This window comes from Ambystoma mexicanum, chromosome 9 (assembly GCF_040938575.1).
Source record: "Ambystoma mexicanum isolate Mex_15411 chromosome 9, UKY_AmexF1_1, whole genome shotgun sequence".
Taxonomy (NCBI): Eukaryota; Metazoa; Chordata; class Amphibia; order Caudata; family Ambystomatidae; genus Ambystoma; species Ambystoma mexicanum.
Window position 1 is genome coordinate 1,181,187,318 of NC_090931.1, and position 25,019 is coordinate 1,181,212,336.

A 25,019-nucleotide genomic window follows, 5' to 3' on the forward strand; every position below is an offset into this window, starting at 1 on the left:
TTTACTCTTGAGATAAGTCTGGCTGCTCAGCCATCACTACCACTTTACTGTGTAGTACAGGCTTGTACAAAAGGTTAAATTGTACTTACACTGGTAGTCTTAATTGTGTGTGGTGTTCCCAAAGGGTACTGCATATGATTCTGCCTAACATTACCAGACAGCGATGCGGCCGCGGTCTGCCCCCCACTGCTGGCCTATTACCGCTGGGGGATTACCGGGGATAAATGTGTCAAATAATCATGAACACATTCCTGCAAACACCTGAATGAGCAGGGAGAAGGGACATCCTCCTCGCCGAGCAAGGAACCGACGGGCGGGGCCTGTGCACATGAGAAATCAAGCTGAGTGGGACTAAAATAGGAAGCGTTTGGGGAGAGTAATTACTTGTGACTTATGTGCATCTATAGACGGGAAGTGCTCGGCGACTAGGACTTGTACACACATCAGCCTGATGGATAATTAACAGCTGTGGGGACGCAGAGGTACAGTGCTGAGTGTGTGTGTGTGGCACAGAACGTGCAACAATTGCTTGCATTGAAAGAAAACAAAGTGTGCATGTGAATGCGTGTTGGGGGTGCACGACTGCCGGTGTATGTGGAACACTGAGGGCCTGATTTAGAAAAGCATTTTACAATGGCGCAATCCACCTGTTTGTAAATGATACTCTGGGAGTGTGCACCGGTGTGTTGTGGGTGCCGGGCTAATGGACAGTTTTTGTATAGTAGATCCTTCGAAGGGGCAGTGTATGTGTGGGTCTGCAGTGGGTGGTGGCGGGCTGCAGCTAGGGAGTGCAATGCGTGACACATGAGTGTGCTCACCGTCTTATTCACTTAGGGTTTCGTGTGGTCCGAATTTATATTGCAAGTTATGGGGGGGGTGAAATTCACTAACCACATGGCATACAATAGAAGTGTGTATGAGTGTGTTCTGGTGCACATTGCATAGCTGGTCTTGGCTTGAAAAGAAACCAGGGTACACTTGTCTGTGTTTGTGAGCAGGAACGGCAAGCAGAGTTTGAATGAAAGGCAGGGTATGCTTTTTTGTTCGAGGGCAGTGGAAGCACTTTTAATAGCCTCTGTTTCATTGTGTGACGCCCACCCAAAATGTGCCCTTAAAGGCAGTGCTAACAGTCAGCATTTTCATGTCAAGCACTACAAGGGTGGACGTGAATGATGGGTACTGTACACTCTTCCAGTGTTCATATGAAAGGCACAGGATGATGAGCTTGTGTGTTAAAGGTTATGATGTCTTTGTTGCAGCATTCTTATTCAACATAAAATATCTATTTCCTTGTAAAGTCTATTCATGGGTAAAATACAGCAGTGGTACGTGCAGTTTGTTTCCCAGCCTGGGCATGTTCTGAATGCGCAGGCGCGGGGCATCGCATGAGCGAGCAAAAGTAATTTTAGTCAGCTGCAGTCAGTCTGCAGAAGTCCGCAGAAGTTAACTTGTACTTTTGCACGCTGACATGACAGCTGCAGCCACAGAGACACAATTCTGGGGGGGGGGATAAATGCCATTATACCCACCCACTTAAAATTGTGGGGCGGGGGGATTTGTCCCCCCTGTTCCCCCTGCCCACCCATGTCCTACGCCCATGCTGTTCAGGCAACTTCCCTCCCAGTTCACACCCCAACACTGAGGGCAGGATGTCCAGGACCATGGGGAAAACGCTGTATGCTGGGAGGCTTTTTGTGCATAAGTGTGCATTCATTAACACTTGCTCTCACCAGAATTCACTCACGTGAGCATTGCAGTGAGGCACCGGAATACAACATCCCTTATGCACGTCTGCCCACCATTAGAGCAAGGTGAGCCTAGGGAATAGATGAAATTAACCCTTTAGGCTTGTACTAACTCATGCATCCATTCCCTCCATCAGCAATAAAACACAGAAGCTAGGTTTGCTGGGGATTCACCACCAATCAATGTTGGTTGGTCTTCAATACTTTTCCTATTACTAAATAAGGCTTACTTCTCCTCTCTGCTCTACAGGTTCAGAGGTTTGTATAGAAAAATAATCTATTTTTGTTAACTATCTGGTCAGAGCACTGACTACCCACACTGTCACTAGGTTTCTGCTGAACACCTTGCCGCCTTTAGTTTTATTCTTAACTAGCCATGTTCCCTGGGGTTGCCTGGGTCTGTAGTTGACATGCACGTTGGGGTATGCTGCAGCCTTGTGTATGTCATAACTTCCTATTTTTGGAAAATCGCAAAATCAGCAATCTCACTGAATCACCAATACTGATAGCACAGGGCCAGACCCTGCTCCCCCCGCTTTGCAGGGTGAATGGGTGGAGTTGGTCGTATTTCACTATCGTCAATACACCCTAGACTGGTATGCCAACCGTGTGTCCTCAAAAAAGCAATCTCCCGAAATCGCCTATACTAATAGCACAGGGCCGGAACCTGCCCTGTGCCGAGCAAATCGGTGGGGTTGGTCAAATTTCAGTATTGATAGTACACCATAGACAGGTGTGCCAACCTCGGGCCAAATTTCATCTCATCAACTGTTGTGGGGGTGGAGCCAACAAATACAAAATCAACAACCCCCCAAAATCGCCTATACTGATATCACAGTGCTGGACCCAGCCCGGTGTAGGGTGAATGGGTGGGGTTGGTCAAATGTCACTATCGCCAGCTAACCCCAGACTGGTATGACGACTGTGGGCCAACATTTCAGCCCAACCACTGTTATGGGGCTGGAGCCAACCCTGAACATACAAACACTCTTTCACAAATATATATATATATTAAAACAAAAAAAAAACATATCCATGTATTTCAGAGCTTCCTGCATTCATTGTTTCTATTAACATTGTTTTTCCGAGAAAATACATGACTTGAAAATGTACTTGATCGGAAAGACAGTAATACATACAACTATAGGAAAGCCTAATTGTTTTCAAAACAATAAATAAAAACAGTGTTTATATATAAATACATTATAATAAGTGTGCTATTTTCCTTCTATGTGTATGTGTTGAAGCAGTGCATCATAACCAGATTTTGTATTTGTTTTCACCCGGGTGGTAAGCTAAGTCTCAAATAGTTTTCAGACATTCTAGCTGTGTAAATGGTTATAAAGAACACTCCAGGATTGACAGGTTGTCATGACAATGATTCTCAGGGAGTTATTCCGTGGATGTATCCGTCAAATCATACTGTACTGAATATATGGGTGGCATTCTTTCAAGAATCAGCATTAATCATGCTATACCTTATTGCAGTACCTATTCAAGATGTCATGGGTGTGATTGCACTAACAATGTTTGAGGACTTCATCTACTGGACAGATGGAAAAACCAAATCACTCAGCCGTGCACACAAAACGTCTGGGACAGAAAGAGTGTCACTGATTAATTCATGGCATGCCATAACAGATATTCAGGTGTATCATTCTTATAGACAACCAGATGGTAAGTATACTTCATTTCCTTTCCTATCAATTTTCATACAACGTGTGCTATGCTTCATTAATATTAACTACTCATGTCATCAAGCAAGATTAAGTGCAATGTTAAACGATGAATCCATCATTGTTTAGCTGTGATGTTCCTGCCTGTATTTGCCTTGCTAATGTGTTCACTGTATTTGGTGAACATCGTTGTGTGGTTTTCGTTACAAATAATACGCTCATTGTTTGAATATTAGGGGAGAGGGAGTGATCATGATCACTCAGAATTTCCTTGATACACACTTTGATTTAGTATACTCTACTTTTTCAATATGGGTCATATACAGTCAAAAATAATATGCCACCACGATTGTATTTTGGTGATCATGGTCTGATGCTGAAAGCAAAGCTTTGAGTGTTCAGTACTTATCATTCCTGCATTTATTTATTGAAAATCCTTAAAGAGCTTGAGAGAAAGTGAGAACTGAAAAACAAAAAGCCAAATCTAAAGGTGATGTTCCATGAATCGACGTTATGTTCTGTCAAGTGTCCCCTTCATGGGCACAATATGCCCTGTATCTTCTCTCTCTATATGTAAGCAGAACAGCTGTTAGTTTGTTCTTTATACAATAATACACTGTTCCACCAATCAATTTACACCAAGTGTTGCCTAGTTACCTATAAGGACCCTCCAGACATTACTGGCTACATGACATTTGGTCACTTCACATATTTCCCTGGATTGCAGACTCTTCACACATGAGATGGTTGCCTCAAATTGGTGAAACATCAGTTTGGTCATAGAAGGACCAGACACAGCTCATGTTCAGGAGCTCAATTCGAGGAACTAAGTTTGAATTGTAGGGACTTTAAAAACACATTCCAAGGTGCTACGACACACTGTATCTAAGATATTTGCACCACAACACAATGCACCATGTCAGGGTGAGATGACAGTTAGGGAGAGCACATAGAAGGTCCCCCATTGCTGCAGCATGCCAACTCTTGCCTCCCTTCAACGTCTGCTCCACGTATGTACGCAAGCCACACACACCCATTCTCAGTATAATTTACCTCTGAGTGCAAAGCACATCAAGTGATAAGCGACTCAGAACAGTGACCAACATGATCATTGATTTTCAACATTTGATCAGAGTATTATCATGTCTGTCTATAGAACCCGTGCAGAGTACTGACACTTTTTGGTAGTGAAAATATATGTTTGAACATTGAATCAAAGCAGTCAGCAGAGGCAAATGCATCATTGTTTGTTTTGCTTTATGTGGTTGTAGGTTTTCTTTTCCGTTTAATGTTAAGAGGCTCACATTTCCAGTTTCAAATATGAATTGTGCAACTCACTGCATCATACACTGATGTCTTTTTTAAAAGTGTATTCCTTTTCAAGGTTTGATTCAATCCATTTACACACTCACCCTGCCTTCACAATCATGACGTGATCTCCAATTTTCAAATATGCTTAATATCACTGCTATTTTGACATGTAGTATCTGGATTTCGCATTTCCAAAGATATATTTGTAAAAAATACAGTCAATTTAAGATCCATATATTTTCCCGTTTTGCTTTTGTTACACAAAAATCAATGTTAGTTTATCTTCTCATGTTCATACATGGGAAGTGTATGTTTATCTGACTGTTTATCTTACTGTCTATCTGAAATGAAATACTTTGACTTTCTTAGAAATGGAAAGAAATGATATCCAGTCATTCCATTGAATCCAAAGCATCGACAGACCATACCATTGAAAAAAACATTAAATGCATTTTTTTAAACGGTAAAGGGTTTAGTTTAGTAAAAAGGGTTTTTTAAGGTTAAACAATGGGGAATTCGGGGGGACTCCCCCATAAAAAAATGCATGTTTTTTTCCAATGCTTTCAATGGTCAATGGTATGGTTGTCAGTGGTTTGGCTGTCGATGGAATCACTAGGAACCCAAGATATATGTTGTTAGCATTAAGTGTTGTTAAGCAATCTCTATAAAAATGACGATCTAGAAACTGAAATACCCTGGATCCACTATAGATGGATCAAAACAGAATTCAATGAATGGCTCTGGGCATCATTACAAGGGTGGTGATATTTCCTGAGGAATTGCTGACAAACTCAAACACTGTTCCCACCACTCTTGATATGTCTGCCAGATTATGAGTGGCACATTGACAGCATGAATCCCATTCATGGAGGGTTTACCGGGTGGAGGGAGAGGTGGTCATCGACCAAAAGGATTTCCTCCATTTTTCGGAGGTCATCAGGAGGGAAAACCTTCAGCTAAATTCTGTAGTTTTTGCATCCACATCATCCCAAACTCGGAATACAGTGGCGTGGAAATTTGTCAGTAAAGTGGCAGTAAATCCATTACAAACACTTTTTACCACAGCACTATGCTTGTAATGAAGACCGTAATTTCATACTTTGGGTAGTAAAGTCCTTTTAAAAAAATAAAGGAAAAGCACGTTTATTATGCGAGTGATTTTGCATTTACTTTTGTGTAAAATGTAGCTGTTCTCTTTTCCTAGTGCCTAAACACCCTTGCAAAACAAATAATGGCCACTGCAGTCACTTGTGCCTGCTTGCGCCCAACAACGCCTACACATGTGCCTGTCCGACAAACTTCTACCTCGCTGCAGATAATAAGACTTGCCTGTCAAACTGCACAGCCAGCCAGGTGAGTAAACGTGACTAATGCTAAAAGGCAACTGTCAAATGTTAGCAAAATCTGGAAAACTTGAACTCACTTTAATGTTCAGATCGTGTGGAAGAATAATAATAATAGTATGTGTTACTATGAACACATGCAATGATCCAAAATACAGCAGACATAGGTGTTCACAGTTTTTTACATGTTCAATTAGAAGGTCTTTTTAATTAATGACATCATTCCAACAATTGCAAAAAATATATAATCACAATACTGGAGATGCAAGCCCAATACAGATGCGTATACATTGAATTCGTATTCTCTGATCTCGAAATGTGAAGAAATAGACGTGCTCGTTAACAAGCCAGGTCATGACATCTTGCAGAGGCAACGAATGATGTATAGGTGTGCCGGTTTACAATTGGTGTGTCTCTATGAACAATCTAATCTTTGTAAAATGTAAAACTATCTTTTTGAAATGAAATCTTCTTTTTTGGAGCCACATTTCTTCTGCAGCTGTTGTCTTTTCGGCAGTGCTTTGTGTCTGGTACTTTATAATGTCAAGTATTTTGGACTATGCTACTACTTTTCAATGTCAAGTGCTTTGTTGAAAAGGGTCTCTCTCTTTAGAAAATTGCCCCATCAGTGTTCAATATAGAGGTACATGTTTCAGCTGTCCTCCATCTCAAACACCCTCATCATCTCTTCTGTACAGACAGTCCTATCAAGATAACTCCAAACACTGTTAAGAGATATATTATGTAGAGAAAGGACAATACAAAGAATTCACAGTAGTAATACAAATCCATCTTATATATACATAATACAATTTTGCCTTAAACCTTCCTATTTTGGTGTGGGATTATGTGTGCTGATATTTGATGTTTGCTTAATAACAAACAGTGCTTCTGATTAGGATTTCTGTCCATACATGTTGTGTGCCATTGTGTTAGCCGTATTCACAACGTTTTTCAGGGACAGTCCGTATGCAGGTGCTCATTGGCTAAAATATGTCAGAAGTGAAGAAGGACCGTGCTTCAGCCTAACAGTCTGTGCATCAATATAATATGTGATGCTGGGTGAGATGCTAATTGGGAGAGTTTGGAACAGCTGTGTTTATCAGTGTCCTTTGAATGACAGGGTTTTATAACTCATGATAGGAAAACACATCTATAGCTGTGCTCCTCTTAAATGTAACATAAGGCTCGTGGGATACATTGATGAATCCATTGCTAATTGTTAGAATCTGCGCAGACCATAATGTTCCCCCATAGTGCTTCTGACCATGCTGTCCAGGCATTCTCTCTCCTCATCATCATTCTACACATTCGTGATAGTCACTTCAAATCAGTCAACTAAACTCAGCTGCAATACGCCTCCTTAAGGGAAGGTAGGGGCACGTGTGCTGCATCCTTCTGACGTTTATCATACTGAGGCCGATTTTACAGATGGCACATATAGCATGAATGTGCAACGAGAGCTGTTCGATAAGTTCAGGTTCAAGTTCAGTTTATTTCGCCCATTAGCTCATAAAACATAATAGAATGCTATGTTAAATAAAGCATCAAACCATACTCAAAAACGTTTAAAATGTGTTAAAAGAGAAAGCAAGGTCTTAAAACCATAAAAAATTCAAATATGTGTGGATGAGCTCTTTTCTTAAGATTGCTTAGTCAAGTTACCCATAATGACCTGCTAATTTATGAACAATGCAGTTTACAAACATGATATGTCTTTCCCACTGAAAGCCAACTAACCACACACAGCCTTGTCAAATACAGATCTACGATACTAGGCCCCTTTATGGTTATTTGACACAGCACACACTGCATCTATGTTTTCAACCAGTTTGCAAGATGTATCTGCCCTTTCCAAATTCCTATTACTACAGGTATTGAGACAGATCAACACATGCCTGCAGGGCATCTCTTTGTAACATGGACATAAAAACATAAAGTGTTGTGCTCTCTCGCTTTCATGAATACATCCCCAATTCAAGTCTCTGGTGGCCTGATTCCATCTTTCAAATCGGCTGCCACACATGAAATATCTCAATGAAACGTTCTATATATTGATCGAGCACATGGTGAAGAGATGACATCATGGTAGCTCTCATAGTCCATCTTGATGTTCAAGTACTTTCTCATCTTTATGCTTTCCCCAGATAGTTCTCATATCCAATTGTAATCTGTGTAAGAGACTAAGGGCCGGATTTACAAAGCGTTTTTCAATGGGATTGCACGATTGTAAAACACTTTTGTAAATCAGTCCCTGTTACTTATTGTACAAAGAGGGATGTGACCACAGTTTTGACCACTATATGAAAGGCTTCAAAGTTGGCAGGTATTCAATATTGTACCAAGTGAGCTCAAAATACACTGCATAAGAGGAGAGTTGCAACAGTTGTTTCAGAAATGCATATTCGGTTATACCTTTAGGCGTTTAGTGTCAGAATGTCCCAGAGCTCTGTGCCATACAATGCAGCCTGTTGATCCTGCATGTTGAACGTTTTCAAATTATATGTTTTATAGCACATCTGGCAATATCCCCCACTATATTTTGCTAAAACGAGATTTCTCTTTGCTGTCTGAGGAGCCCCCCACGCCCCCACGTCTCTGTTGCTGTGAACCATAGGCCAGAATAATCATAGCTGTGCATCACCCCTACCTGAAAACCCTCTAATGACACGGATCTGTTCTTCAGCCCTCTTCTGTTCCCCATACATGTCACCACTTTGCTTCACTGTGGTTCATTTGCAATCATTTTTGTTGCACAAATCTGCAACCAGACCAGGCTGTTTATTTAGGCCAAAGGGCGTTTTGGAAAGGACTACAGAATCATCCGCTTTTAGTGAGATACTTGCCAGAAGAGGCTTCTCTGAGGTAGCTATATATCTCATACACAACTAGACCAACGCTGCCTAACTCCCTTTTTTACACTAAAACAAAGCATGTTTTCACCTCCCCGTCTAACCAATGCCTCAATGTTTGTATATCAATTCATAATAGCCTCGAGTGTGGGTTTTGGTAAATATATTTTTGCTAGTGTAGACCAGAGTTTTGACTGTGGTACATCTCAAAAGCCGACTTAAGATCTAAAAAGGTTATACGAATTGGCATCTTCCTCAAAATGACTTTTTATTTTATATATTTTATTTTATTTAATTTTTGCAACTGCAAAGGACACGCAAACCTGCAGGAAACTCGGCCCTGGTTACATGGGATACATTGGAAGAACCTGAAGAACATGAAGGTACCATGTCCCAATGGAATTCCTGTATTACCATAAAAAGCATAAAGATGTGCCCTGCAATACTTTGACCTCAGTGAAATCCTGCTTGTGATTCAGAAATCGCTCTCTTTTCTTCCATCCAGCCTTCTAAATGAGACAATGATGTCTTCTGATACATTTTGCTGGTAGAGTCCAACAAAGTTGTTGGCCTACAGTTAGATGGAGACTGCCTGCATCCTTTTATTAAAAACAGGAACAATAACCTCTTGTATCCAAGAAGTAGGGATCACTCCCATTCTACTAACGGTATTAAATACTAATATTATATAGGGTCCCTAGAAAGTAATGTCATTGTGAACAGATTGACAGGGATACGGTCAGGGCCTGGAGCTTTATGCAACACTTGAGATCTTATGGCTGTGCTGACTTCTGCCAGTGTAAAGATGAGAAAATAATGATCATTAATTGCTTCTGCCAGATAACGCTCCTTCCAAGACTGATTGAAAGGAACATCTGAATTGTTGGAAATCAGTGTACACAGGTTCGGATTAAGGGGACACAAGAGCTCATTTGACAGCTGCAGTGACATCCAAGTCTCAGCAGTGCAGGGGGTGCATTTAAAAAAATGCACCGCTGTACCAACACTCCATAATTATGAGTCAACAGTCCTGGTGGAAGATACATCTTTAAATTTAAGCTATACCTGAGTTATGGTATGATAGATGGCATTTATCATAATAATTATAGCCACATCAACAATTTGATATCCCACATCTGTCAGGCCTCTGAGACTATCCCAGCTCTGAAAGTATTACGTGTATTCTCGCAAGGCAGACTATTCTACTACTGCATGCAGGACAGTAGCTATGGGGATTGCCTCTCGTTTTCCTTTGTGGGGGCAGAACCCCCACCCTCTCGTACACCCAAGAGAAACAGGCACTCCACAAGACGCTGTCCTGGGAACAGAAATCAAATGTCAGATCCATTCACAACATGAATAGCATCACACCAGGTCCCATCAGGGTACTGAATATCTAAAGGCCTTTTATTCTATTGAGAAGGGAATGGGGCAGGGTTATTGTAGACAAGGAGAGGTAGTCACAGCTGTAGGAAGGTGCCGCAATCTGTTTTCCCTCTGCCTCTATCTTTCATCCCTGTCCCCTCCACTTCCTGTAGCACAATGCACTTTGGTGATGATGTCAGAAGGCAACTTCCACTCGTTTCTAGAACAGGGATCGGGGCCCTAAAGCAGGTCAGATTTAGTTCAATTAAATGTGGACTTTTACTTTTGAAAAAAGTGGTCACCAACGTCTTATGTTATTCACTTTTGGACAAACACTTAAGGAATAATTAATTGGACCTCTGTTGGGAGAACTGGTCTTTCCAAAGCCCTCTGCCAGTGAGGTGAAGAGTGAGTGTCCAAGGCAGATAGATGTTCTGTCCTCTAACCATCCCCATGGCCCAGTGAGGTTGCACTGTTTCTGGTAGAAGACATGCCTCTCTGCCACCCACAGTGGTACCCAGGACCTCACTGTGTTGAAGGACACCTGACATTGTGTGCCAGCCTCCCCATGTTTGGCGAGGCGAGGACACGGACCATTCTGTTCCTTGAATCCCTGGGTTATGATTCACAACACATTGAGTGCCAGGATCCTTGTTTCCAATGCATTTAACCAGTGAAACTGCTTTTGAACTGAGTACGACACATCTCAAACCACACAACCAGCTGAAGCTGTCTTTGGCACCCAACCAAACTCTTCAAACCAGCATGCTTGCATCTCGAATCAGCAAGAGGCCACAATGATCCTTGCAGAGCACATCAAAAGATTGGCTCAAATCAACTACTTAGCGCTGAACCCTGACTTGAACCGCTGTAGTCACTCATGACTCAATCCAGCAGCTACACACATTTCTCATCCTGGCTTGTCCTTGGACTGCCAGTTCGTCAAACTGCAAACTAGAGCATCAGAATTAATTATTTGAACCATTGCTGACCTTCAACTTGAACTACTGGAACTTCACTCGCCGACCCTACTCAGAGGTTACTGCATGACTCGAACGGTCTTGCCCCCAAACCAAAATTGGGTAGCGGTCCTATCTGCAAGCTTGAAATCAGCCCTCAAACTGCTCTGAGCCACCATCACCATCTACGCTACAGCTCGATTCTAGCTCACTGCTTGGATCAACATGACTGATGCTTCTGCACTTGGCTTGAACCATTCATCAAACCGCTCATCAAAACACTCAAAACCTGGTTCGATGCCGTAGAACGTCGAAGAACCTTAACACAGTATTATTGAATAATAAAAGCCGTCTTGGTACCATTTTTAGGCCCTAGAGACTGGTAATGCCACGTTGAGCCCTTGTTCATCGAAGAACATATTCTTTTAAAGAAACGTTTGTCTTTTACTTGGCCTTCCCCCTGATTCATGACCCAGAGTGCTGCAGCTTGCTATCTTTGCTTGTTCTGTGTTCTTTCCTAAGGGTTTGGTTTTGTGCACTGTTTTCTATTTAGTTACTCATGCATATCTGTTTGATTAAAGTACCTATTTATATAGAACCTTGATTGAACATGCATTTATTTTGAATGATTAAACTTTTCTCTTTGGGTACCAACTGAATCACATCCACACCCTCTTTAAATTATAGGCCTCACTCGACCCACATTGCAACAGAAGATGGTACATCTCTTAACTGTGTCTGTTTTACCTCTACGATTGTGTTGACTCTTGGTTTTTAAAAGTGTGAGGTACTTTAGCATCTGCTCATCCTTGTACTTCTGCAGGGTAGATGTTAAGTAGTCACAGCATTCCATTAAATAAATTCAATCATTGGGATATGAGGCTAATTACAGTACATGAATATGAAGAAACACATTGGCACACCTTACATTTTCATAACTTATTTTTACAAGGAAGAGGTACATATAACTTTACCAATTCACATGGTTTAATGATAGGTCTTCAAATGAATGTGAGAAGAAATGTTGTAGTAGGGATAGCTGGAAGTGGTTATGCTAAACTAAAACGAAAGGCCAACAAACATGCATAAGCACAATCTCGGGTCTAGGGTTGAATCATGACTCAAACAAAAAAACAACAGTCAACAGTCAGCTGATAGGGGTATTCAGGTGCAAACATACTGGTGCTGTGCTTGGGCCCACTGGTTCAACGACTTCCATCTCCTCATCTCCCCTTGCATATAACCTGTAGTGAGGTTGGTACAAGCTTGGGCTCACCAAATGTTGCAGTTCTATTTTTCATGTGACCATGATGCTTAGTTTCTGTCAGAGGGACAGACATTACTTCTTTCAGGCACAAATCTACCATGATAGAAGGAGATGCCGATCATATACCAATTTGCCACATTGTTTGGTGATATTCAATACTAGTATCAACTCTGTGTGCTCTAGGAAGTGTATGATTGCTCTGGGATGAAAAATTACTTCTTTAACTCAGCATTGTCTCTTACATGATCCTGGGATATACCGTTCTTATCACAAGACCATGCCAATTTGCCATGTTGTTTGTCATGCCCCAAGACAGTTATGAACTAATTATTCTCCAGGAAGAGCATGATGATTCTTCAGGGCTTATTTGGAGTGAATGAATGCTTTTGGAGGAGCCACTAGAATATGCTCGCTAAATGCTGAGATGAATATCAGTAGTTTTTATAAGATGTGACAGTAAGGAGACAAACTCATATTTCATCACCAGTCCCTGAGCTAGAAGGCTTTCAGGATATGTTGAATGAGAAGTGGTCAACAACTTGCACACTCAAAATAAGGCTGATAAAGAACTGTGCCAATATTCTCAAAGGAAGGTCATGCAATATCCAACAGTAGATTTGCTTTAGCAGTCATTAATGGGTACCCAATCCACCGCTTCAGCAGCAACACACATAATATTAATAATTTCCAGAAATGACATCAGTGAATTTGATAAACTTAACTTGTGATGGCTCTCAACCTTGAAGTCAGGTTTATGGCATGCATTATTCACTTCTAAAGTTAATATCTATCAGTCTCTGATGCCAGCTGACCGGAATTACTATTATAACATGTTCCCCTACTCACAGCAATACAAATAGGCCCCCCCATTCTGCCAGACACTGAGGCATGATGTGCCAGCAGGAAATCTAGTGAGGCAGAGACTGAGAGGCCACAATGAATGATTCAAAATTGCAGTGCCATCCATAACTCCACTCATTCAAATACAAATGTACAGACCAACACAGGTTCCCTCGATTGAACCTCTCTTCAATGTCCACTCCTTGGAGGAGAAGATCTGAATCCTCCTTTAATGTCCATTCCATACAGGAGCAGTTCTGCAGGGCTGCTGATCTGATCCAGCTTCGGTGGCAGATAATCCCTCAGCACATCCAGGAAATCATCGTGCAACTCTCCCATTGAGGATTCAGGATGGCTGATGCAGTACCTCTATGGACAGGAGAGCCAACACACGGCAATGTTTTTCCCTTGAAGTCACCTGTGACATACTTCTTTAGGCACGCATTATGGATACAGGACAATTCTGATGAATGTCCTTGCTCTCTGTCTGCTAATAACAGTGAAGACACACATCCAAACAGCGGCAAGCTACAACTTCCAATCTTAGGTTGGGGACATTGATCACAGATCTCATGACAGCAAATAGATCATCGACATTTCAGCAGGCTGCAGACCCTATGAGAAATGGGAGAGCTGCTACCATGACTGCACTCTCTCTATGCTCTCCAAATGTGAACCTCCTGTTCAGCAAACAGGATGCTTTCATAACGGCACAGGATTGGTGAGCGTCAAAACAGGAAGCGGCAGGCTATCATGAGTGCTTTGGGTTTGCTCTGGAGTGGCAGTGATGGAGTGCAAAACTTGAGGCTGCAAGGTATGCAACATGTATGGCTTCTCCAGGTGCAGGTAGAAGCTTGATAATGCGGTGGCCAGGCAATATTCAATTAAACTGCTAAATCATATAAAGTTCATGTTCAAGGCATTAGTGTCTTTCAAACGTTCCCTCACTAAATGGGTTGCCTTGTGTGGAACATGCCTCTTGTAAGTAGTTGAGCCCCGGGCACCAAACCTTTGACACCGGCCACCTAACATTGAAAGAATGAGACCACTGCAGTTGTTGTTCTTTACATTGTACGAGCCATTGACACAGAGTCAGAACCATTCCAGTTAAGGGCGAGGGAGAGAAACGGGAGCGGGTGGGGGATGTTGTGAGGTTTATTACTAAGGTTACACTCTAAGAAATACACACAATCACAAAACTTTGCTGCAACAATAGTTAAGTCGACCTACAACTGAGATTGTGAGATCTAACGAAATGTAACTCAGTTGGCATTTGAAAAGGAAAATTTTGAATGACATTTCGGGACTTCACCGTATGTGTAGTCAAATTATTATAATGTATGTTGCTCCCAACAAACATGGTACTCAAACATTTGCCAATGATCTTTGCTTTTCACACAATGTGCCTCTGCATATTCTATTGCTACAAGTGTGGATTCCTCTGCACCAAAATGGCCCCCACGGGAGGATGTACCTACCTATGTAAACCTAACAGATAGTTAGGTATGTTGCTCTACCTGTTGGGCTTCTGTTATGTCATGTCAATGCGAATTTAGTCAGGGGTTGATGGTGCTGCATTTGGCTGCTCTCTCTCAAATTGTTGCCTCACCTACTCAGGGAACAGGTAGGTTCTCCGAAGAAGCGGGGAAATGTATACAAAGCGTGAAGTGTCCATTTAGAAGAGACTTATCGACGCAGAATGTTCTATTTCAGAGACCCACTGTGTTTCTCAGCTGTTTCCTGTTTAGGCTGGCCACTGGGAATATTGTATTTCAATTTCTCATTGTCTATATGAATGGAGGGGATTGTGTTGTCATGCTTTAGCATGGGCACGGTTTATATTATATACACTCCACAATTAGCCAATGTGTTAAGCGCGAGATCTGCATTCACTCTACAAAACTATCGACTCTAGTGTACCATCAACACCGATCATTGTTAGTTATGGATGCCATGTTAGTGTTAAATATTCCCGCTGCCGAATAGTATCGTGTGTTAGAATGTGTGATATAAATGGCACACACAGAAAGAAGCGAAGTTTCATTTCCATTGATTTCTACGTTGTAATGTTGACCCAGCTATATACATTTCCAGGGGCTATATCAGCTCCACTTTCTTATGTGTTGGTAATCAAATCTGAGGCACTGGCCACTGTAAGGTCATCTCGCCCCTGGGGGCCTAACGAAGCATGGTATGAAGGGATGGCGAATGTTCTCTCCCCACAGGGCTTACATTATCTCCGAATAAGGCAAACCATGGCTCACTGTCCATATCACAAGGCGATGTTCAGTGTGTGAACAATAAAGTTACGAGGAATTTAAACAAGTGTCACTGTGTGATATGAAGCTTTCAAGCGTGATGTTTCCTTATAAACAGTCTAGTACATAGTTGCAATCAGATTCTCATTAGATCAATGACGAAAACAGAATATAGGGACATCTACTAACGCTCTGGAGCTTCAAAGACAGTAGGTTATACATTTTATATTTTGTTTACACTGTGTGCAACATTCATTGTGATTGCAGAGTCACTGGAACCTACTCAGAGCCCCCTTCATACTATACGTTTAGACCCCGAATAGCGTACGAAAAGCCAATTAATTTAAAAGTCGCAAAGCAGAAATATTATTCCTGGTAATGGCAAACTAAAGTCAAAGCAAGTAACGTCCTAACCCGTTTCTTTGATCACATATTTTTTGGGGGAAACTGCTATAAACAATGTAGAGCTGTGCAAACATGTTGCATTATTTTTAAAATGTTTGTGCTAAATTGCAAATCGTATTTCAGCCTATTTAATAAAAAGATGAAGGAAGGTGCAAAAGTACAATGAAACGATCAGCCAAATCCTCTCTCTGCTAATTAGAAGGAAAGATGCAGCTAATTATATTAAATAATGAAAACCCCTGTAGTGTAATACTTTTGTCATTATGTTGCTATGCATCACTCTCCCCAAATTTATAAAGGCATTTTTGAACAGCAATAACCAGCGAAGAGGTGTTTTACGCAAAATAAACCTCCCACCTGTGTAAGCCGTGGGTAGGGATGGCAGCACAATAGAGGCATAGAAGAGATGATGGCATGTAGCAAGCACACCTGTATTAGATACATTAATTATGGAAGGACACTCTCTCATCCTTTGCAGCTCTGATAATGCTCTGTGGTTGTATTAGTTTGCCTGGATTTTGTTTGCCAAGTGCTAGTACTTCCTAAGTAAGGAATTGAAGGTCAGAATGGGATTTATAGATATGTTAATCACTCCATCAGGGTACATTTTGCGCGGGCTGTCAGCCAATAAGGGAGATAGGGAGACCTACACCTCTTGAAAAGTACACTTGTTATGTACAACTCAAAAATAGTTGGTAAATCACTAGCAGCTGATACTAATGGAAGGCGAGCTATTTTCAGTTTAAAATATGAACATGTACTATACTAGAGGCTTCATAGATACCTACAAGTTTTAAATCCTATAAGAAGTGGGCAGAAGGGTCCTAGGATATTTTGCAGAGGTGTCGGTTTCACTCTGGATCCAATGTTATAGTGTACTTCTACGAGGAGTGTCAATCACCAGTCTATGGTAGAAGATGAAATGGGCTCTATTTATCACAACCTTTAAGACCGCCCATCTCTTACTCACAAGTACATAATCGATCCAGTAGAAACAGAATGTGTGTGTCATGTGTGCAGATTATTGGCATTGATTTGAGATAAGAATGTAAAATCTGATGAGATCATGTCTGGGGCAAAATGTGCACAATATTAGCACTAGGGCACAGTTCAGCCAATTTCTAAAAACGCTTGAACATTTTTTTTAAAAAAAATTGCACAATGGCAAGTGCACTTTGGCATGGTATAAGCACCAAGGCAAACAATGCCCTAGTGCGAAAACGATACATTTTTCGATGCATATTTGCACCGGGGCAAACTTTGCCCTGGTGCATAAATACAGTGCAAATGTATCTTTTTTGCACTAGGGCAACGTTTACCCTAATGCATATGACATGTCAAAATGCACTTGTCATGGTGCAATGGTTTTCTAATATGTCCAATTGTTTTAAATAATAGGGTATACTTTGCCCTAGTGCTAATACTGTTCAATCTTTGCACGTGCGCTGGTGCAAAGCTTCTGTAATCTGGCTCCTGGTGGTTATTGGCATTCTAGCAAAATTGGGAACAACTACCAATCTCTAATGATCTTTTGACTATACATTACTACATTTCACAGATTCAACACAAGAATACACAGACACACTACACGGGGTAAATTAATCAGGTTATTGGTGACTGTGGCTTTGTATGGGATTTATTCAAACAAGACACATGCTAAGAACCAGTGCAGATATCAGCTATTTCAGCCCGTTTTTGAGAAAGATGAGAAAAGGGTGCAAAAGTAGAATGATACGATCAGCCAACCCCTGCCTCAGCTAGTTAGAGAGAAAGATGCAGCTAATGATAGGACATCATTCCTTTATCCACTATGCTGAGAAAGCCCATGATCTGGCTGTCATTCTGTGGCTCAGCATCACTCTCCCCAAAATTATATAGCATTTTTTTAAAACAATAACCAGGGAAGAGGTGTTTTACGCAATAGAAACGTTCTATCTGTCGTGGGTAGGGATGGCATTATCATAGAGGCATAGAAGAGACAATGAGCCTCATCACAGGTTGGTGGATCAATCAGAATGCAGCGGTAAAGCTATTACCGCTGCAATACCGCTCCGCCCAATCCCGAGTTTGGGTGGATGGTTGCGATCTTCACCTGCAGCTCGAGGTAAATCTGTCGACTTTCCACCTATTTTCAGCGCAATTACTGTGGTGCAATATGCGCCACGGTAAATGCACCGAAAATGCCTCATGGATTCTGAATAAAATGGGGATGTACAGCCCAACCGGAACACGGGATATGAAGCTAGAAGCGCCAGACTGAGTTGCGGTAACGCTATTTGCGTTGGCAGTATCCCGGGGATACACCTCTGGGATACCGTCGAACTTGTGAAGACCACTGATGTCATGTAGTGAGCAAACTTTTATTAGATATATTAATAATGGAAGGACACTCACAGCCTCTTGGATTATTGTTACAATTATTATTATTAGTAGTAGTAGTATTGGTATTAGTATTACTATAATTAAAAATATATGTATTATACATTTAACTGTATGATACAATAATAATGAAATAAGAATGCTCATCTGTCAGTCCAGCTGCACCTTAACTGTATTCTCGGTTACAGATGGCTCAAATAATACTCCCAGTGCTCTGAGATGGTTCAAGTGTGTTCATTAATATTTGGTGTGGCCTGTGGCCATCTCTTTCGCTCATCTTATAAATTGCCCCCTTGTTGACCCAGGCATCCCTAGCCTCGAAGTGAAGAACCAGAGAAAGAAAACCTTCTCTATCAAAACTCCCTCAGGGACTTCCTAAACGTTGCCTACACTAGCCAGTTGATATTGTTATAAAAGTGGTTGTGGGATTGTGCGTTTCTGACACACTGAACCATTTGGTCTCCTTTCTATCATGGCCATGTTTTATATCACATGCATGTTTTCTGTTCCGTCTCTCCTCCTTTTGCTTTTCGTGTGCTCCAAATCCTCCCTCCACTGCTGTCTTCCCTCTCCTTTTATGTCTGTATGATGTCTCTTGCTCCTTCTAGGCCTTGCCTTCCACCTTTGATGTTGCTAATTGCTCCTCGACACTAGTCCTCCTCGACTATACTACTACTCCCTTCAACATGTACTACTCCTTCTTCCCTACTACTCTCTTCTCGCTATAACTACTGCAACACCCTCTTTCACACTACAACTCCTTTCTCCATCCAATTACTACTATCCCTGCCTCCACACTACTACTTCCTCGTCTGCACTCCTACTTTGTCCTCCACAGTAGTACTCCCTACTTCACACAACTATGCATTCCTTCCTCCCTCCAACTCCTTCACCCTCCTTTCATCCAGTATCATACACTTAAAACTCACTCCCTACATTGACCCACCTAACCACACTCACCACTCTAGCGCACAATCTCACACTGCAATACCACGTTCACTCATTAGGCAATACCTCACCTTCACTAAAAATCACTTACACACTTCACGGTTCCTTACAATCTACTGCTGGTCTCTGGGTTGTCCACGTACTTGGTCCCCTGACCTTAAAAAAACAAAAAGCCTGCTGCTTCATTTTGCCTCCTGGAACACACTCCCTCTGGTGTCATTGGTTCTCTGTCCTTGTTCAAACTGGATTTTTGTTTGCCCCCTGTTGTGTGTTGAAGAAAAAGGGAAAAGTCATAAGTAGGGGGATGAAGCTGGAACACATTTTCCAAATGGGCCTGCCATAAAACATTAATGCCAACCCAGGAAGACAACTGTTTAGAGTCCTGTTTCCAGTGCACCTGAGATCAGTTCTATCGGCAGGGACTGGGGTTCCCCCATCCTATTCCTTGGTAGTCTAGGGAGTGTGTGGGTCCTTGCACTCATACACTTTTGTTGTTCAGCAGCACCACCTGGTGCGTTGGCCTGCCACGTTAAACGCTATAGCTTCTATCTGCTGGTCTCTTTCTTTCCACTGCAGATTACTGATCCGTGTATTGCAGGTCTGCATGGGTGCCATAGCTTCCCTATTAATCAGCTGGTTTGTCTCTTCCCCCTGTTGATCAAAGAATATTGTGGTGCAAGTTGTTTGTGTTCAGGTTTCTGCTTTCTGTTCATGGATGTAGCGTTGAATCTTGGTTCTTATTCTGATGTTTCTACTTGGTGTCTTGCACAGAGAATCACTGACAAGCATCTTGTATTGAAGGCATGACTTGAGACAAAGATGCACAGCTTTGATAAATACTGCACTAGCGAGCATGATTAGGGTCCTCTTATGTTCCCTTTCCCTCTGGGTTAGTACTGGCGTTGGACTTCTCCTTGGCCCCCCACGCCCTGCTGAAACAGGTTCTTTCCCCTTTTGACAATGCCAAGATATTGGCCATTTCATGGCTCCCCCTTATCATCTCTTCTTATAAATCAGCAGTTATCACAAAATCAGAATGCAAAATGCACTGATTGAACTACTTAAGGCTGGAAAGAGCCTAGGGCCAGAGCTCCGGGTCATGCAAGGACTTTGTTGTGCACACCATTCACCGACTCCTGCTTTTGCACATAATACTCCTTTAACACATTGACTCTAAATTCACTACATTTCAGCTGTTATGCTAAAGATTCAAATGACATTCCCGATAACGCTTCCTAACTGTCTTTTGGTAGCATATTGCCCCATTTGAGCCCAACTCAAACAAATGTTCATGCTCCTTCCAAGGCAAATTCCACGTTCTGCTTATGCTTACCCATTTACCCTCTCCCTCTTGGTAAATGCCCTCTCTCCACTTTCTGCATTTGCCTATCCCTTTAACTGCATATCATGCACTGTCATTTTGCAGCTTTCCTCTTTGTACTCACTTGTTGCCTCCCTTCTCTCGTAGCCTCCAGACACAATTGAATCTAACTTCGACCTCACTCTCTTCCTCTCCATCTCCCTACTCTCTGACTGCACATGTACCCCTTCAACCCAATGGGCCTCATTCCGAGTATGGCGGTAAGGGATAGCGGCCACCGCTAACGAGAGCGGTGGCGGTAATCCCTTACCGCCATACTCCGAGTTCCCTTTGCGCCATGGAGGTTTTAACACCTGCTTTTAGCAGGTGTTAAAAACCATGGCGCTAAGGGACCTTGATGTTAATTACGCCACCGTAATTTACGGTGGCGTAATTAACGCCTTCCCCACTCCCATTATGCGCTATGGGGCATAAATGGGAATGGGGAAGTGTAAATGGGGATTGGGGAATTACCGCCCTGCCACCCTTGGAATGGGGCGGTAATTCCGCCATCCACCAAGGCGCTGCCGGTCCTGGATCGGCGACAACCAAGGCGTTAATAGCGCCATTGGTTAGCGCCGTACTCGGAATGAGGCCCAATGTGTGTATACCCCTCGCCTACTGCTCAACTTCTGCTCCTCCCCCACAACTCCGCTCTTTCAATTAGCCTCTAGAATAGATAATCCCGCTGCTGTTTCCAGCCAACCTTTCCATTACCACCGTTTATCCCCCACTATTGGCTGTTGTGTGCTGTGCAGGATGATGAGTAGAAAAGAAATGTGAGTCTGCTATGCCCATGTATACCGATTCCGGTGTGGTTAGCAGTTGCTCAGGTGTGATTCAATAGATCTTGAATACTATATTGATGTGAGAGATACTTGATAATTCACAGCTTGTCCTGCTGTTTTTGTTGGGCTGGTTAATTGTGAAAGTGCCACCATGCATTAAACAGACTTGTCCAGTCTGGAAGTTGGTTCTAGTTCATGTTGTACAAAGTCTGGGGATTCCCTGGAACCAGCGTGCGCTCAGGTTGTAGTTAAAACAACTATTGTAAGATAGTCGCAGTATATGGGTGGTGGGGATTCAGCCCCTGTCCCCTGAGTCGCAGTGAGTAATGTAGGTTGCCACCCAGTAATACTCTGCGCTTTTCCCAATATGTAATATCCAAATACAAATTAAGTAGGTTAATTCTTGGTTTATATGGTCATTTTTTTTTATAGTAGCGCTGAGCCGACAAGTGCTTCGACCTCTGGTCATTCTAAAGGCTTCATTAACGCGCTATCACAATATAAATTAAATAGTAAAAAATACATTTTCGAATATTACACGAAGTGTTACATTAAACATAAGGTAATTCACACAACTGATAAACACAGTCCAAATATTGTTGTGCCCAGTAACGGTGTTGAACACATTTCAGTTGCCATCATATTTTAGTTACCATCACATACAATTAATGTCAAGCAATATTTGATCAATGAGACAAAAACATGTAGAAAGATATTCATACACATCCAAAGTCCAAATAGTATAAATGTATGTTTTTGTTGGAGAAAAAAATTGAAGAGTAAAGAAAAAGAAAGGAAAGTGTAAGTATGAACGCATTTTCTCCAATACATGATTTCAGTAACTTTAATGCTCCAAATATCAATGTCCTGTTAAATCCAGAATAGGCAGAACTGTGCAACCGCACCTCCTTCTAAGAATAGTAATTAAAATGTAATTTATTGTGAGTATGAAATAGGTACAAAGATTGTCACCTCGGTGTTGTGATGATAAAGTTTATATTACCAATTGACTCACCCTGAGTCTTCTCCTGAAATGTAATACTCTGAGTAGCTAAGTTGGCCATATAACATGTATGGAAATAGAAATTAGAAATTGCATCACATTCCAGCTTGTATCACCTTCAAAGCAATCCCAAGCAAAACATCACAAAATGGTCCTGAAACTTACCATCTCTGGGTGGCATGACACCACCAGATGCTACTTTATTATCAGTCTTCAAAGAAAGGGTTGCAAGAGAGAAAATATCTCCCTGCCTCTGGAATAACCTACCATTGCTGATAAGACTGTCCATTATTATCCTACATTTCACAAAAGACATGAATGCTTTACTCTTCAAAGAACATCTTGTCAATTGCTTATTGCTGCAATTGCTTCTTATGTATAACATGTTGTTTCATGTAAAGTGCTTTGGCTTAAAGTGCTATATAAAATGTAATAAATAAATAAAAATAAATGTATGCCCTTATCGTATTCTGTCCTGCCTGCATGGCTCTTCATCTTACCCCAAACCATTATTTTTAACCGCGTGCCTGGGTCCCATATGTACAGTACGCTGTTGCTACACAGCTTGGTTTTACTTTATAAATCCCATAGATTCGTACTTGCCTACACTCAAATATGCACACCGAATGGAGGCTCCACAGAACGGATGTGAAAAGCAAAATATAAACAGGCAAATGATTTCATAGGAAAGGTTCAGAAAGTACTGGGTGGGTTGGTGAGGCACTGGGCATCTGAGATAAGCAAATGTTGTGTATCTTTAGTTCTACCCACTTTAAAACCCAATAATGACTCCATCATGTGGATAGCATTTATAATTGAACACCTCTCAGGCATTATTAAAATACACCAAGGGAGGGATTTTTGGATTGTTTTGTCACCCTTTTCACTTATTATATTATTTTCTGAGATTTGAAAAATTCACAAATGTTACCGGTCATGTTTATTGTGTATTTTGGTGGAACAAGCAGATTAATTACCTTGGACATCTGCCATTGCAAACATTTGGTTATTTAAATTTTGTTTTGATACCAATCAAAAAATGTACAGATATTTCAAGTATCATTGGCACATATTGGCAGTAGACGGCAATGCTCCTCATTCCAAGTTACGTCAAACAGAATTATTGTTTCCGCCACTTGGTCTGACAGAATTACACAAAGATTCTAAGTGGTGGAAATCCCGTTCCTTGGAGTCCTATAGGGGGGATTAGTCCAGTATTGCTGTGCTGGTAATACCAGCTGTGTATTGCCAGTAGGGGTGGATTTACCTCCAGTGGCACAATATCTCCATGTGGGTTTCCTTTAAACAATAAACATACAAAGAAAACTTCTGTTTTATTCACTTAATATGCATGCATCACCCAAAGTGCCTGGCAAATATGGTTATCGTAAGTTCAGTTGTTGTTCTAGTTTGCTCTAAATTCATGTGAGGTGTCAGAAGAAAATTACAGTTTTATGCTGCTATGCTAATCAGCACCAAAACTGGCATTGCCTTATTTACATAATAATACTAATACTAATAATAATAATAATAATAATAGATGAAAATACCTTCACACACACAGGCACATACTCATAGACAATAGATAGATATGTAGATAAATTAGACTACGGATGCAACAAAATAGTTTACAATGTTTTATATTGTTTTAAAACATATGTTTAACAAAAATATCTATTTACCACATCAAATGTAAAACCTTGTTTTTTTTAAAAAAAATTTTCAGTTCCACTGCAGCACTGACAAATGTATTCCATTCTGGTGGAAATGTGACACTGTCGATGATTGTGGGGATGGATCAGATGAACCAGTTGATTGTCGTAAGCATATTTTTCTTTTTATAAATCTGTTAGAAATGCACTGTCTAAACAAGTTGGTATGAGAATTCACAATTAAGAAAATACATATGTACTGTTATTTCATGACCGTAGCTGTTCTGAAATGTATTCTCTCGTTTAATTGCAACCGTATTTTAACAGGTGTTTGGTGTTCTTTACAATGCCAATATGGATATGATATTTAAAAGCGAATAGGATTTGTATAGCAGTTTCTGTGTCCATGCAATATTGTTACACAGAAACATACAGCAGGGTTTGCTTCTAACTTATAATTTGAGTAGCATTTATTTTTATTTTGTATGTACAATAATTAATCGTAAATGCATTCTTCTGGTTGAAATCAAGTATAATATATCTACAAAACGACATTGCTAATGTTTAGCATCTTATTAAAACCAAAATAATTAATTACATACACAACTAAATAAATGAACATTGTTTGAATCTTGGCGGCTACAACAATACAGCTATGCATCATGATATTTAAAAGAAAGTTTCTAATTGAAAAATAATTCAAATATGTGTCCAGGTTTACCTGTGAGTTACTCCTGAAAACAATTATAGCTTTCATATAGTTATGTTATACCCTCAATGCACATATCGATTTATGCATGATCAATGAAACCGCTTTTATTTGTGGAACATGGGTACATGTATGTGCAAGCAACATAAACATGCCAAT

General features: G+C 41.1%; 1 protein-coding gene across 3 annotated transcripts in view; it reads left to right on the forward strand.

Annotated features, from left to right (window-relative positions):
• LRP1B (LDL receptor related protein 1B) overlaps window positions 1–25,019 on the forward strand; it is a 4,835,697-nt gene that overhangs the window by 4,126,439 nt on the left and 684,239 nt on the right. For all 3 annotated transcript variants that reach the window (XM_069616528.1, XM_069616527.1, XM_069616526.1), the window contains exons 61-63: window positions 3,234–3,422; window positions 5,937–6,085; window positions 24,226–24,319. In XM_069616528.1, the coding sequence (XP_069472629.1) occupies window positions 3,234–3,422; window positions 5,937–6,085; window positions 24,226–24,319 (432 nt within the window). The remainder of the gene's footprint in view (window positions 1–3,233; window positions 3,423–5,936; window positions 6,086–24,225; window positions 24,320–25,019) is intronic.